This window comes from Tachypleus tridentatus, chromosome 11 (assembly GCF_004210375.1).
Source record: "Tachypleus tridentatus isolate NWPU-2018 chromosome 11, ASM421037v1, whole genome shotgun sequence".
NCBI lineage: Eukaryota > Metazoa > Arthropoda > Merostomata > Xiphosura > Limulidae > Tachypleus > Tachypleus tridentatus.
The window spans coordinates 46,127,722-46,142,151 of NC_134835.1; the positions used below are offsets into that span (position 1 = coordinate 46,127,722).

General features: G+C 31.3%; 1 protein-coding gene across 1 annotated transcript in view; it reads left to right on the plus strand.

Moving 5' to 3' along the window:
- The window catches only part of LOC143232087 (disintegrin and metalloproteinase domain-containing protein 10-like), a 74,334-nt gene that overhangs the window by 34,096 nt on the left and 25,808 nt on the right, over positions 1 to 14,430 (plus strand). Inside the window, exons 4-6 of the mRNA XM_076467157.1 lie at positions 4,455 to 4,741; positions 8,492 to 8,815; positions 10,365 to 10,560. Of these exons, the coding sequence (XP_076323272.1) occupies positions 4,455 to 4,741; positions 8,492 to 8,815; positions 10,365 to 10,560 (807 nt within the window). The remainder of the gene's footprint in view (positions 1 to 4,454; positions 4,742 to 8,491; positions 8,816 to 10,364; positions 10,561 to 14,430) is intronic.

Below are 14,430 nucleotides of genomic sequence, written 5' to 3' on the forward strand. Positions count from 1 at the left end.
TTTTCTTTTGATGCTCCTTGTATAAGTTGTAATTTTAATAGTTTAATTTCCAAAGTAAGATTACTTCATATTAAATTTTTCTTTATGTTGAAGAAATCTGTTAGTTTGACTTAATTTTCCAGTATTTTTTTTCTCACACTTGCATTTTACATTAAAACCCTTAGTAATTTACGTATTTCTACAATGAATTTTGAGGTTCATGTTTACACTCTGGGTGCTATACCTCTAGTACTATTTTCACAAGCTGCAGGTGGGTGAGATTCATCATTGGATTTCTTTGCAGTTATCCATCATGAGATTGATCATTATTTAAGTCAATCTTTGTATCCTGAACTTACCCCACTAATTTTTCTGAATAGACCAAACCTGTTTGAACCAATGATGACTTGATAGCCTTTTAATCCTACCAAACTTTTTAGTGTTTTTCTTTATCTCTTCTACAGAATTAGTTAGACCTAATGTTTTTTTTTTCATGATTCCTCAGTTACGTTTTAACAAGTTCCTTATTACCTTAGTGTTGGCTCTTTTGCCATCTTTGGCTCTCACTTTACACATGTTCTTTCCTCTCTGGTTGAGCAGTTGGAGCCCTAACACACTTCTATCATTGAGTGTAATATTCTGGGTGCTTTTGCTCTAGTTATGAATCAAATTCTTGTCTAGACAACATTCATTTGACAGTTTTATCTCAATCTTTTTGTTTTCCAGTGGCTTTGACTTCAGTGAGGTGTTCCCCATCTTTTTGCTCTGACTATCAATGTTTTTAGCCAAGATTGGACCTACACATTTATCTATCCTTTTGTTCTCCTCCACTAGGTGATTTTTTATTCATCTTTTGAAATACATTTTCAGTTCTTCTGATGGCTCTTTCTGAACTGTCTCAGCTGTGGTTTCTAGTGATTGTCTAGCTCTAAATTCCTCCTTTGTCACCTTTTCCATTATCTCTATCCCTTTTTTACTACCTTCAGTCACTGGTGTTTCATCCAGTCTTTCACTCCTAGTGAAAGGTTAAATAATCCAGTCTCTTTTCTGGCTTGTTTCATTCACCCTTCCAACATAGAAGTTTCTCAGTGCAAATGGATATTTTCCATTGTTAGTGTATTGGTCCATGGTTTTCCTCAAATCAGTCTACTGTTCTTAGTCATGTGTATTTCCTTTTTTGATCCTTAGTTGTCCACATCTTTTGTTTTTATTGATCCAACAGGTATCTATTCTCTTACACTTTACCCTTGGACATGTTCCTTCTGGATTTATCATCTGCTGTGGCAGGTTGCTCTTCCAGGTGGGGATATTAACCCTTAAATGGTGGCTATTATCAATTGTGTTGCTACGTGCAACATTCCTGCTGTTTAAAGGTTAATGTGGTACTGCACTGCCTCACTTTGTCTATATTCAGACCACTCTCTCAGTGCTTCTTGTTTCCCTTTCCCTTATTTTTTCCTTTCTTTTATTATTCACTTTTTGGATGTTGGTGGTCTGTTTATTTGCCATTGATATAGGATGCACCCTTTCTCCTTTCTCTGGATTATTCTTCCTGACAATTTGGTGGTTCATGGGGATAACTTCTCCATTTAGCTTTCACACTTTTTTATCCCTGTCTTGATCCTGATAGACTTCTATGTCCTTTATATGCTCTCCTCTGTTGTATTGCTAGCATGGCTTCCATGTGTGGTGTCTTTTCCTCCCTCTTTCTTCCTTGGCAACCATCCTTTGTTTGTGTTCTTTCTCTCTTCTTTTGCCAGTTGGGTTCAGCTCTTCATTTGACTGGCTTCTTTCTCTTTGTCATCTTCCTCCCATACTTTGTTTTGAGTGTCTTCTCACCAGTTTTTATACCTTACCTTTTCATTGGTGTTTCATCTCTATCCTCCTTTGGAGGTACTTCTGTAATCAACACATGGACCAATGATACATTTGTCTTTCACTGTTTGCATCAGATTATGGTTTTCTTTCTCTTTGGGTTATTGTCTTCCTCCTGTAGTTATTCCATAATATTAGACTTCAGTGAGGCTTTGACTGGGTATTTTTTTTTCTTTTCAGGAGCACTTTTATTAATGCTCATTGTTTGGATCCCACTCTGTGGTAAGTGATGTCTGACCAGGTATTTTTAAACTGTTTAAATCTGCACTGTCAAGTCATGTCAATTTGCATATTATAATTCCATGGTTAACCATGCAATACACACACGCATACACACACTCGCTCTCTCTCTCTACAAAAATGGGACATTCCACACAAGCACATGTAAGTGTGTCCTCACAATAGAATGGCTTCTTAAGGGTGTCCTTCCCAGACTGTACCTGCTCACAGACTACAAGGATAAAGTGGAAAGGGATAGTTGCTCATATCTACTTTGTATTGAAAAACATCAGTACTGTCTGCTTTTAAAAATATGGTTTCTTGGCTACCCATTGCACTGTGTCAGGTGCTGTTATTCCTCTGGATTATCTATTGTGTTTTACCCTTCCTTTCTTCTAATGGAATATTAGAGTCCTTACACTTTCCAATTCCAAGCCACTGGGGTGGTAGACTGTGGAAGATTCCTCTTTAATGAGTCAATGAAATACAAACATTCTACTGGTTTAAATGGTATGATACCTTTCAATACAAAACATAAAAACAAATGAGAGTGAGACAGCAAAATTACAGTTCACCCCTTTGATTGGGATCTATTATCTTACCTCCACATGGATGTCAGTTCCTAGTGGCCTGGTTTAGGATTTAGACTACAACCTATCAACATAAATCCTCACACATTTATTATAGATGTTTCTATTCCTCCCTTATTTATATTCCATTGATGTTGTGGATCACAGTGGAGATAATTGCAAATTGTTATGGTTCTTTCCCTTCTACTATCCCTTGAAGTTTCTTGTTCTGATGATGATAATGTGCTAGTGTTGTTTCTGGTCAGTTTCTCCTATGAGGGAGATAGTGTACATTATGTATACATTTTTTTTATATCAGATGCTGGATTGCCAGGTTGATCTATCAATTTATTGTTTTCATATGCTTTGTTCATGAGTCGGGGTACTAAATTCCCTCTAATCTCATGAATTTGAATTAAATAATTTTAATATCAATTTATACAAATGAAATTGTCATCAAAATTTACATTATAGTTCAAATTTGTATACTGTTTAAGTTTTAATTTGTTATTTCTAAAGAATCCTTAAAGAAAAATTCATGAACTTCAGTTAAAAACACAACTTATAAAGTTTAAACATTTGCACATAGTATTTTGAGAATGATTTGATTAAACAATTTTTCCACATACAGAAATATTCTAGATTAATTGTTATGTTTGCATATTCTTCTTTCAAGTTCCTTAGGGTATGTTCAGAGGAAAGAGAAATGCCCAGTTGACCTACACATACATGTTGAGTTAATTATTTATCGATCCATCCCTTATAATGGAAATAATCTTGGCAATTTTTAGCACTTCATTATCTGAGCCTTAGCTGTAAAATAAGTAAAATTCTCTGCTTGCTTTTTGGACATGTAAGTGCTTTGAAAGTCAACATTTTTCAATTCATCTTGCTCACAATTCCATACAAAATCTGTAAAAAGCCTTGTATGTTTGGCCAGATAATGAAATTTTGTTAATGTACAACTAGTTTTTTCAGAAAATTTGCATTTATTTACCCTAGCATTTTTTTCTGCTTTCATTATTCCTCATTTGGTAATTTTGGGTGAATATTTACTCTGAAATTTTGTGAGTTTCACTTTTCTCATGATTTGTAACTGCTGTAAGGTAGACATTTGAATAATTTGTAGCAAAGTTACTAAACCTTTTTCATAATATGTGCATCATGGTCCCCTCACTATGTCATCTTGAGTAAGAACATACTAACCAAGATTTAAGGAAAAAAATCCACTTTTCTTTTTGAATCGTCACACAGTTTGCCTTGCTCTGTGTGTGTGTTTTTTTGTTCTGAAGTAAGGCTATACTTTTGAGGCCTGTAAACTTCAACAGTATGTTTTTACAATACAAAATGATTTATTGTAGTTAAATATAGCTCTAAAATAAAAATATGGTATCTTCAACTCTTTTGAACTCTAAGATCAGGATGGTGTGATTGTACTGTGTGAAATTGGATTGGTTTGTTATGTTGTAAGGTTGTATTTTGTAACATTCAAGTCTTATGTTTCTAATGGATAAGGATAGAGGATATTTGAAATTTTTTTTTTACAGCTCCACTGAACTGATGAAATTGTTACTTTGTTGGCTTAACATAATTTTTACAAGCCTTAGACTTGTAGACTGGTGATAATTTCAAGCCCTAACAAACTGTTACATTCATGTACTCTGTGTAACTTCAGATTAAAGCATTGTAAAGCATTATTATTTATTAGCTTCAATCAAAAAGCTAAATATTTTTCACCAGAGGTGATTACATTTCTCTCACTTTCTTTTTTCTTTTGTATTCAAGTATGTAACTGTTTATTTTTCTCAATAGGAGAACCAAAAACAGCTGTATATGGATCCCTAAGGGAAGGAGTATTTGAAGGAAAAATTCACACATCAAATGAAACATTTTATATTGAGCGAACACATAGATATTTTAAGAACAATATAAGTCCCTTTCATTCTATTATTTACTCAGCAAATGATGTTATTGATCCCTTTGCTTCTAAACGAAAGGGACATGCTGTTGGTTGTGGTATCACAGAAAAAGTGCTGCAGTGGATGCAAGATGTCAGTAATTCTGCTGTTCCAGAAACAGATGAGAGCACTTCCATCTCAGTAAGTAAGAAAAACATAATTTGTATCCCATGGCTAATTTTAGCACAAATGTTTTTTTATTTCTTACTGTGAAAAGAAAACATCACTGGTAAATGCCTAAATAAATTTATCTTCATGAAAGTAATATTTTTATAATGGAGTAGCAGGAAGGTGATTTTCAGTTGATTTATAGTTATCCGGGAACATTTTTAAAATATTAAACAACATACTATCATTTTCATTTTCAAAGAATAGGATGATTGTTTATTTTATTGAGAAATCTTCAAAAATGATTTCAGTAAGATCATGATATTTCATATTTTTTAAAAATGCTTTTATTTCTTTGTTGACACAAATTTTAAACATTCACCACAATCCTTCCACTTTCTGCAAATCAATGCATAAATGATTATACAGCAGCTCCAACCTATCTTAACCAGTGCTCTTTCAGTGTTTGTGCTTGTTAATCACTTATTGACTGTAAGTAGTACTATGCAGACTTGCTCGTTTTTGCTTGCAAGTTTATCATTTTCTTTATACTTCAGACTTTATGTATTTATCTATGCATTTCATAGATCTAATTACAGTGTGTGGTGTTAACCCTTATGCATCAGTGAATTTCTCCCAACTTCAATTTTCCATATCAATCTGATGATCACAATTTTGTGTGCATTGTCAACTATGAACTTAATAACTTGGGTAATTCATTTGTTTTCTTAAGGATTTTTAGATGTTGTTTGTGGTCTTCTGTTTACTATAATGGCAAACATTTTCATTTTTGGCCCTGGATCCTCAGATATGGCTGATATGCTTTTAGGATCTTCTAGGTCAGGATTTCGTTCTTTCTTGAGTAAGGTTACTTACTACTGCCCTGCACGACTTGCTTATGACACTTTTTATGTGAAAGAGGTGTTTGGGTTTTTTCCTTAAATCTGAGGCCTGAATTGAGTTCATTCTTTTGGACAATTCATTTTTCTCATTACTTTCTCGTTTATCCCATTCTCCTTCTATGTCTTATCCTGCCCCCCCCCACACACACACACACACACACATCCAACCCTTTGCCAGTTCCAGCTTTTACCTATGTGTGGATACCATTTACAATAAACCCATGAATCTGCCTTTACTTTCATTCCTCTCCCTCGTTTTTGTTGTTGAAGAGGCCTTTGTACATTTGGAACCTTTTGAGCTAGGGGTTTATCCCCATGTGTTTATCATACCCCAAAGGGTGGAAGATTTATTTTTCCTAAACCATTTCCCGGTCATACCCAAATTGACATTGTAATATTGGAGTTTTACTTAACCCTTTGGTGGGTTTTCACTCCTGGGTTATGGATGATGAAGGTTGGCATGTTGGATGCCTATCTACACATTCCCATCTCCCAAGTATCCTGGCTTACCTATGTGTTGTTGTTGTTTGTTATGGGTGTGCTTATCCTTTTTTTTTTCTTTGTGATTTATCAGTGTAAATGGTATACCTTCCACTGCTGATCACCCTGCCACTATATTGTTCTTCACAACATTTGCTACCACAGTTACTGCATTTTTCCCTTGGTTCTTTGATAGGGGACTATCCTTGATTACTGGTTATTAAGCATAATTATTTTGCACATTCATATTTACTGAATTTGTCTTCCAACCTACCATGTTGTGTTTGTTATTATGTTTATTTCCTTTTCTGTTCTCCTTCCTATATATCTACCAAGTTAGAATCTTATATACTGTCTTTGATTTTCATGCTCTCACTCCTTAAGTGTATATATATATATATATATATAACCAAAAAATATTAATTATAAAGATATTTAGGATAAACTTAAATTCAAAACCTGATATTTTGTGTATGAAAGCCTTGTAATGTTTGCTTTTAATCTGCAAGATTTCATGAAAATACTCATACTGTATTAAAAGTTATAGCATGAAAAGTCTAACAAGCACAAAATAGTTATGAGGTGAGAGAGTTAACACATAACAAAAACACGCATAGAAATAGTAGACAGGGTAATTAACAGGTATAAATAAAGGTAAATTCAAACTGTGCTGAGTTGATGCAGTTCTAATAAAGTGAAGAACCCATATAAGTTTAGAACATATTCATTTAGATTTTTTTGAAACTTTAAATTGTAATGCATTTTGATTCCTTTCAAGACTGTTGTTAAAGATCAGCATTACCTTACACAGAGCAAAAGGTGTTTTATTATTAATTTTTGCTTTAAATTATGGTTATTATAATAAATTGAAAATATGTAATTTGCTGAAAGCTTCTCTGAATTCTTAACCACCTACTTAGTTCTTCAACAGTTTGAACTGCTGACTCCAATACAAATTGTCTGTTGTAATCATTGTTGGTTCCACTAAGAGACAGGATAAGTTTCAACTAGGTTATTCTTCTGTACATTTCCTATATCATGTGTTGCCTCACCTACCTCAATTTCTGCACATTTCTTTTTCATATACTCATCTTTTTCTGTGTATGCAAATGCCCAATTTCTGTATTTACTTCCCTGTATTTTTGTCTGTCTTTTGAGAATATCTTTCTTTAACTGTCTTTTTTAAAATATTGTTATTCATTCAAGTTATCTTTTTACTTCTTTGTCTTCTCTCCTACTTTTTGTAACATCTCTTGGAACTTAATGTGTTAGATCTTCAACTTTTTTTATTAATGTTTCCAACTAGGCTTATTTGTTTGATCAGTAGATTGTGGTCAGAGCTAGTCAGCCCCTGGAAAACTTCTAATTATTTTAATATCCTTTAACCAGAAAGTATTATAGCTGATTCCATATAATTATTTCATTATTCTGTGGTTATTCCAATTACCTAGAATACCTAGGGTAGTTTTTACATGAAGTAATTCTTATTACTAAGCCTACTTTTTTATAAAATGATATTAAATTACCTCTTTTCTTATTCCTTTCTTTGAGACCATGTAGTCTATCTAGCATTGCATTTGTTCCTTCTCCTTTCTTTACATTAAAGTCTCCCATTACCATTAGATTTTCTTATGACTTCCTTTCTGTATAGCTTCCTTACCCTCTTAATAAAAGCTTCCAACTTCTTCAGTACCACATATAAGTACACTGATTTAAATGATGGCTAAATCAAAGGTTTTTTTTTTCTCCAACTTAGCTGTTATTATGCTGTTTGAGAGATGCTAGAAGTCTTTTTACACAGTTATTTAATCCCTCTCTCACTAGAATCATACTCCTCTGTGTTGTTCATCTCTTTCTGAATGCAAAAATGTATAGCCTTCACTTATTGGTGCTCCTAAACCAGTTCACCTACTTTCAGTTAGCTCTAGAATACCAAACTTCATATCAAAACTTCTATCTTTTAATTTTTTTTGTCATGAATTGCCTAAAATTAGTTCTGTAATAAGATTTCCATGTTTCCAAGTTCATATCTTTTACCTTATTTTCATCTTGATAAAATGTTCACCATTACTTATTTTATGGATTCCAACGTTAGAACTGAGGGTGCCTTATGAGTTGGTTTTGCTTGCAACTCGTCATAAGAGGATTTACTACTGACAGGTACACCAGAGCCTTTCCTGGTAATATACTTCAGAACAGACTGTCCATGGGCCTGACAAACTGTTGTGAGTGCTTGAAGTGCCATGGTTGAAGCTTCATTGAAACTTGTGTTCATTTTTTTGTTTTTTGCATTTTTCTTTTAAACAAAAACTGTGCTGCTTTTAAAACACAGGTAAACCATAAATGTTAAATGAATTATTTGTTATATAATATATATTACAATTATGTTACTTTTCTATAGGACTTGGAAAGAAATCAAGAAAATGAGAGAACTAAAAGGTTTGAGGAACAAAGTTATCACAATATTTATACCAGAGAAATTCAGTGGAGGTCGCCACCTCGTTCTCAGTCCACAATAACTCCAAATAGAAGAGCATGTTCATTATATATCCAGACTGATTCTTTCCTTTGGGACCATGTAAAGCGTCATGAGTCTACAGATACAAAAGTTAAAGAAGAAATTATTTCACTTATAGCACAGCATGTTAATGCGGTAAATCGTATATATGAAGACACAAATTTTAATGGATATACTGGAATAAAGTTTGTTGTTCAGAGAGTAAAGGTGAGTTATAGATAATTACATATACTTATGAAACATTTTCTTGGTTTATATATATATGAATATGAGAAATGTTTTGCCACAAATTATTGTTATTGAAAATTAATAATGTATCCAGTTGGAGTTTCATGTATATTTAGGACAAAATCTCAGTATTATCAATTTAAAGTCAGTGATATGTGACACGTATTATGTGTGATGTACATCTTTGTAAGACTGATAGTTTGAAATTACATGATTTTTATCTGGTCCATTATGAGCTTCTATTGGATAAAGTGTACAATATTATTTTGTACTAGACTGGTGATGGTGTTGATGATAGGACATTTGCTCAACACTAGAGTTCTTCAGGAATATACTTATCACAATCTCTGCACTAGAAAAATTCAGCAGAAGGTACTGCTTCATTGTCAATCCACAGTAACTTTGAATCAAAAAGCATTTTCATTGTACTACTATACCAAAATTTATTTTTGATTGCAAGTGATATTATCTTTTATTATTAAAATTGTAACTCATGTTCTGTAATTTTAAGACACCACTTACTTATCAACGTAATTTTGTTTTATATGTTTGATTTAGTACTACTGTTTATTTTAAGTTCTTTGTAAATGACTAAACATTAGAATTAATTATGAATTTACTTTGAAGTCTAAGTTACTTTCAGTAACCTGCTATAGTATTAATTTAGTAAACAATGATTTGTAAACACAATAATATTTATTATAGAAAGCATACTACATGTTTTAACATTTTAGTCTCTTTTCTTTATGTATGACACAAAACTAACCATACACTCCTATTAATAATGTTATAGTTAGTAGATTCATTCAGTGGAAAATGTAGTCTGATTATGAACAGGAGCACTACAATACATATTTATTTGAATGTTTCAGAATTTACACATACTATGTTACTGATAATAGAATATAGAAATTCTAAATTGTTTGAATAAATATACTGTTATACATTACCATGATGCTCCTGTTCCTGCAGTCATTGTAGTTTAGATTTGTGCATGGAACTGTACTAACAAAATGAAGAATCTTAAATTGTTGTGAATATTTTTTTTTACTATGCTTGTGAATTGTATGTGTTAATTTAAAGGTAAAGATTTGTTTTGACGTTAAGCTACTGTGATGATGAAATCCTTTAATGCTGTTTTATAAACTCAAGTAATTTTTTTAGACTGTTTGAATCATGTTATATCCTGTAAACTGTGCTTTATCTGTAAGTGAAAATACCACTTGTTGTATTGTTGTTATAGTGTGTATTAGGATATCCTTTGTTTATTAATTCAGGGATATTTACCCAAATTGTAGTTTCTATTTTATGCACTGGATATGAAAACCAACATGTAAAATAATTCTTTGTAAGAGTTTTATTTACAAGTGATTGTAAATTCTTGGCATCTCTAGAGTTGCAGAAAGTTGTTTCATTATTAATTATGATTTTTTGGTTATTTATGCATGTTACTTAAAATAATACATATTCAGTTAATTATTTAGTGAGCAGTGTAAATGAAACAGTAATGTTTTTGCTTCCTATTTAGATCAATGATTCTTCTGAGTGTGATACACCTATGAAGAGAGGAAGCAATCCTTACTGTATTCCCAACATTGATGTATCTAACTTCTTGAACTTAAACTCTCAGACTAATCATGATGAATTCTGCCTTGCCTATGTCTTCACATACAGAGATTTTTCTGGAGGAACTTTAGGCTTAGCTTGGGTTGCTTCTGCTTCAGGTACAGCTGTTCTTAATAAATTTGCACAATATTATATCTAACAAAAAATCTTAAAAACAGCTCAAAACACTTAAGAACACACATTCTTTTAAAAGGCAGACCTTTACTTGGCCTTATTTCTGAAAGTTCTCAAGTCACTGAGTTATTTTTAATTGTGATTTATGCACTTTTGTGATCTGGCATGAATACATGCATCCCAATTGTTTGAAAAAACAACAACAAAAACTTGTATATACTGAAGTACTTTGAAGTGTACTGTTTGCTTGAAATAGTGCATTACAACAAGCTACAAATTATTTAATTCTTTGAATAAGATAGGTTTTTATAGCTGTTCCAGGTGCAGTACCAGTTAAATATTAGAAAAGTGATTGGAAATCTAATTAGAAGTTATTTTAGCCTTGTGTATAATATAAGAGATAAGAAATGCTTGTGGGAAGACTGCAGATTAATAATAATTGTATGACTTACTTTTCATAAACCTGGTTACTATGTGTAAGTTTTTAGATATGTATATTATCAATAGTGAGAACAAGTAAAAGAAAAATTTATTTTTGACCACTGAGCAAGTTTATTAAAGTATGTACAGATGGAGATTCCAAATGGGGAGTTTGTTTGTTTGAGCAAAGTTACACAAGGTCTGATTGTAACAGTTATCCCTAATTTTAAAGTAATAGATGAGAGGGAAGACAGCTAGTCATTGCCATTCACCAACAACTCTTAAACTTCTCTGTCAGACTAAATAATGGAATTGTTTACATGGGTGAATTAGAAAAAAAATAGTTACTTTGATCTATATACAAGCTTATGCAATTATATACTTATCAAAGATTGTAAAACAACAGATGCTATTAAAAAAAAGTTACCACTGGAGATGAACACTAGTTTTTATATATTAATTTAAGAAAATATTTTCTCACAATTATTGTAGTAGCTAGTTGATTTAAACTTAATATCAGAAAGTAAAAGTTCATTCTGTACTATCAGGACATTTACCTAAAATCCTATTTATTAATATTATATTTACAGATGTAAGTTAAGTACCTATCACTGTTACATAATGTGGTATTGGGTTAATTTTGTATTTTTGCCTACTTTACAAGTAAAATTACATTCCTGTGTATATTTTTACATCAGGATGTACAAACAACTTTATTTCTTTTTAGAAGTAGACGTAATTGGAACATATGCTGTCAGTTTTTTAAATGTAAGAACGATAAAAGCAAAATTAATTTTTAATAAGAAAGTTTCATTCATAATACCAATGTTTGGCATTACTGAATTATTTTGTTTATGTATAATGTTAATTGCCAGGTACAACTCCAAAACAAGAAAATAATCTTCAAATATTTCATATGTAAGCAGTTTATTGGGTAGATTTTAATTTCATATTCAAAAAACGTAGATCTAAGAAACTTCTCTGACCCGTGATTTGTAACACAGACATGATCACTTGGGAGCTCTCTGTGTTTTATGACTAGTAAATTAAAGATATTTTATGTACTCTCTCTTCTTACGTAAAACACATGGCTCACTTAATAAATGCCATTGAGGAAGACATTGACAGTGGATATTTACCTCTTAACTGTCTTCTGTGTTTAAAGGATGTTTATAATTGACAGCAGACTCTGAATTACTTTAGACTTGATTATGTATGCTAATACCTTTCACAAAACAATCAAGTTTTCCCTTGATTACTCTCCTGCCCAGATTAACTTCATGATATCTTTGTTTATTTACTAAGTATTAGCCTCTTATATATTGACTTTTACAGAAAATTAACTGGAAGTTCACAGTATTTACCTTAAAAAAACTTCCACCCCATCTACACTAAATGGAACATTATCTACACTCAAGTACTCTGAATCAAGAAAATCTATGCTAATAAAACAAATTATAGAAAATACACTGAGGATTTGCAACAAAACAGGTTACAAAGAAGCTGTATATATACCAAAATTAACAGACATATTGAAAAAACTATAAACACTTGAAGAAAAAACATTCCAAAACAGTGTCTAAAGTGTCCTTTTTATTACCTATAATTTTAAACAGAAGTATTTTGTTTATTCTAAATAAAAAAAAAAAGTTCCATTTAATACACCTTTAATTAATGATTGCATAAGTATGGACATTGCCTGAAATTCCCATTATCTGCCTCTGGCAAATCAGAAATATTAGTTATTTTTGCAAAAAAAGTGATTTATAAACCACTTTGGAATGATTTATTTCTGTTGATTAAAGCTTGTTGTCTAACCTGCAAGTTCATAAGAACTACTGGCACTTTTTTTTCTAGGAATATTATTTAAAACACTTTAATTACTAAGAATATTACTTACATGATACCATTTATCTTGTATATTGTAAAAATACCATCATAAGGATGCAAGACAAATTCATATGACTCATGGAATATTGCTATTACCCAAAACTTCAGTCTACACTAAATGGAACATTATCTACACTCAAGTACTCTGAATCAAGAAAATCTATGCTAATAAAACAAATTATAGAAAATACACTGAGGATTTGCAACAAAACAGGTCACAAAGAAGCTGTATATATGCCAAAATTAACAGACATATTGAAAAAACTATAAACACTTGAAGAAAAAACATTCCAAAACAGTGTCTAAAGTGTCCTTTTTATTACCTATAATTTTAAACAGAAGTATTTTGTTTATTCTAAATAAAAAAAAAAAAGTTCCATTTAATACAACTTTAATTAATGATTGCATAAGTATGGACATTGCCTGAAATTCCCATTATCTGCCTCTGGCAAATCAGAAATATTAGTTATTTTCTGCAAAAAAAGTGATTTATAAACCACTTTGGAATGATTTATTTCTGTTGATTAAAGCTTGTTGTCTAACCTGCAAGTTCATAAGAACTACTGGCACTTTTTTTTCTAGGAATATTATTTAAAACACTTTAATTACTAAGAATATTACTTACATGATACCATTTATCTTGTATATTGTAAAAATACCATCATAAGGATGCAAGACAAATTCATATGACTCATAGAATATTGCTATTACCCAAAACTTCAGTCAACTTTGTAATTATGTGAATGATATTTTTGTCATAGGTATGAAAATTGGTTTCAAAACTAATGCTGTTCTCGAAATGAAAAAAATTTTCTTGGATTATTACTTTCAATGCTGTTTAACTTTGTGAAATAAACCTGGGTCTGGGAAACAATGATCTTTGATCATTAATTCCTTTGATCCATGTATCCATTACTACACATGACAGGACATTTTAGGGTCTTACATTCAAAATTATATTAAACTATGTTCTGTTAATGTTATACCAGTTAATATGGCATAAACACTTAATTAATAATCCATATTTTAATAGTATATAAGTTTTAAGTTCTTAATGCTATACAGAATTTTTTTTTTGTTTGCAGTTTACAAGGTTGGTTAAATTGACCAACCAAGTTTTGAGTTAAGGTAGATGAAATATATACTTTCACTTGAAAAAAAATGTTTGACATGTGTTTAGGAGGTTTCAGGGATTACACAAACGAAATTTAAGATGAGGAAAAGTATTTTTAATTTTAACATAAATTACTTTGCACATGGACTATTCAAAGCAAATACTCATTATATTTGTGGACAAGTCTTTATTTTAGTTTATTAAAAATAAGATTTTTTGTGTGGGAAAGACTTATAATGGTAACTGAAAGACTGCTAAATTTTATTGAAGATATGTGCATTATACTGAAAGTTAGGGGTATTAAGTTCATAAATACTTTAAATGAGTGCAAAGAGTTCATGTGATCAGTCAAATTGACCGAGCCCACGTTGAGAGAGTTCTCTTTTTGACAAATAAATAATTTTTTTATTATTTTCTATATGTAGTGTAA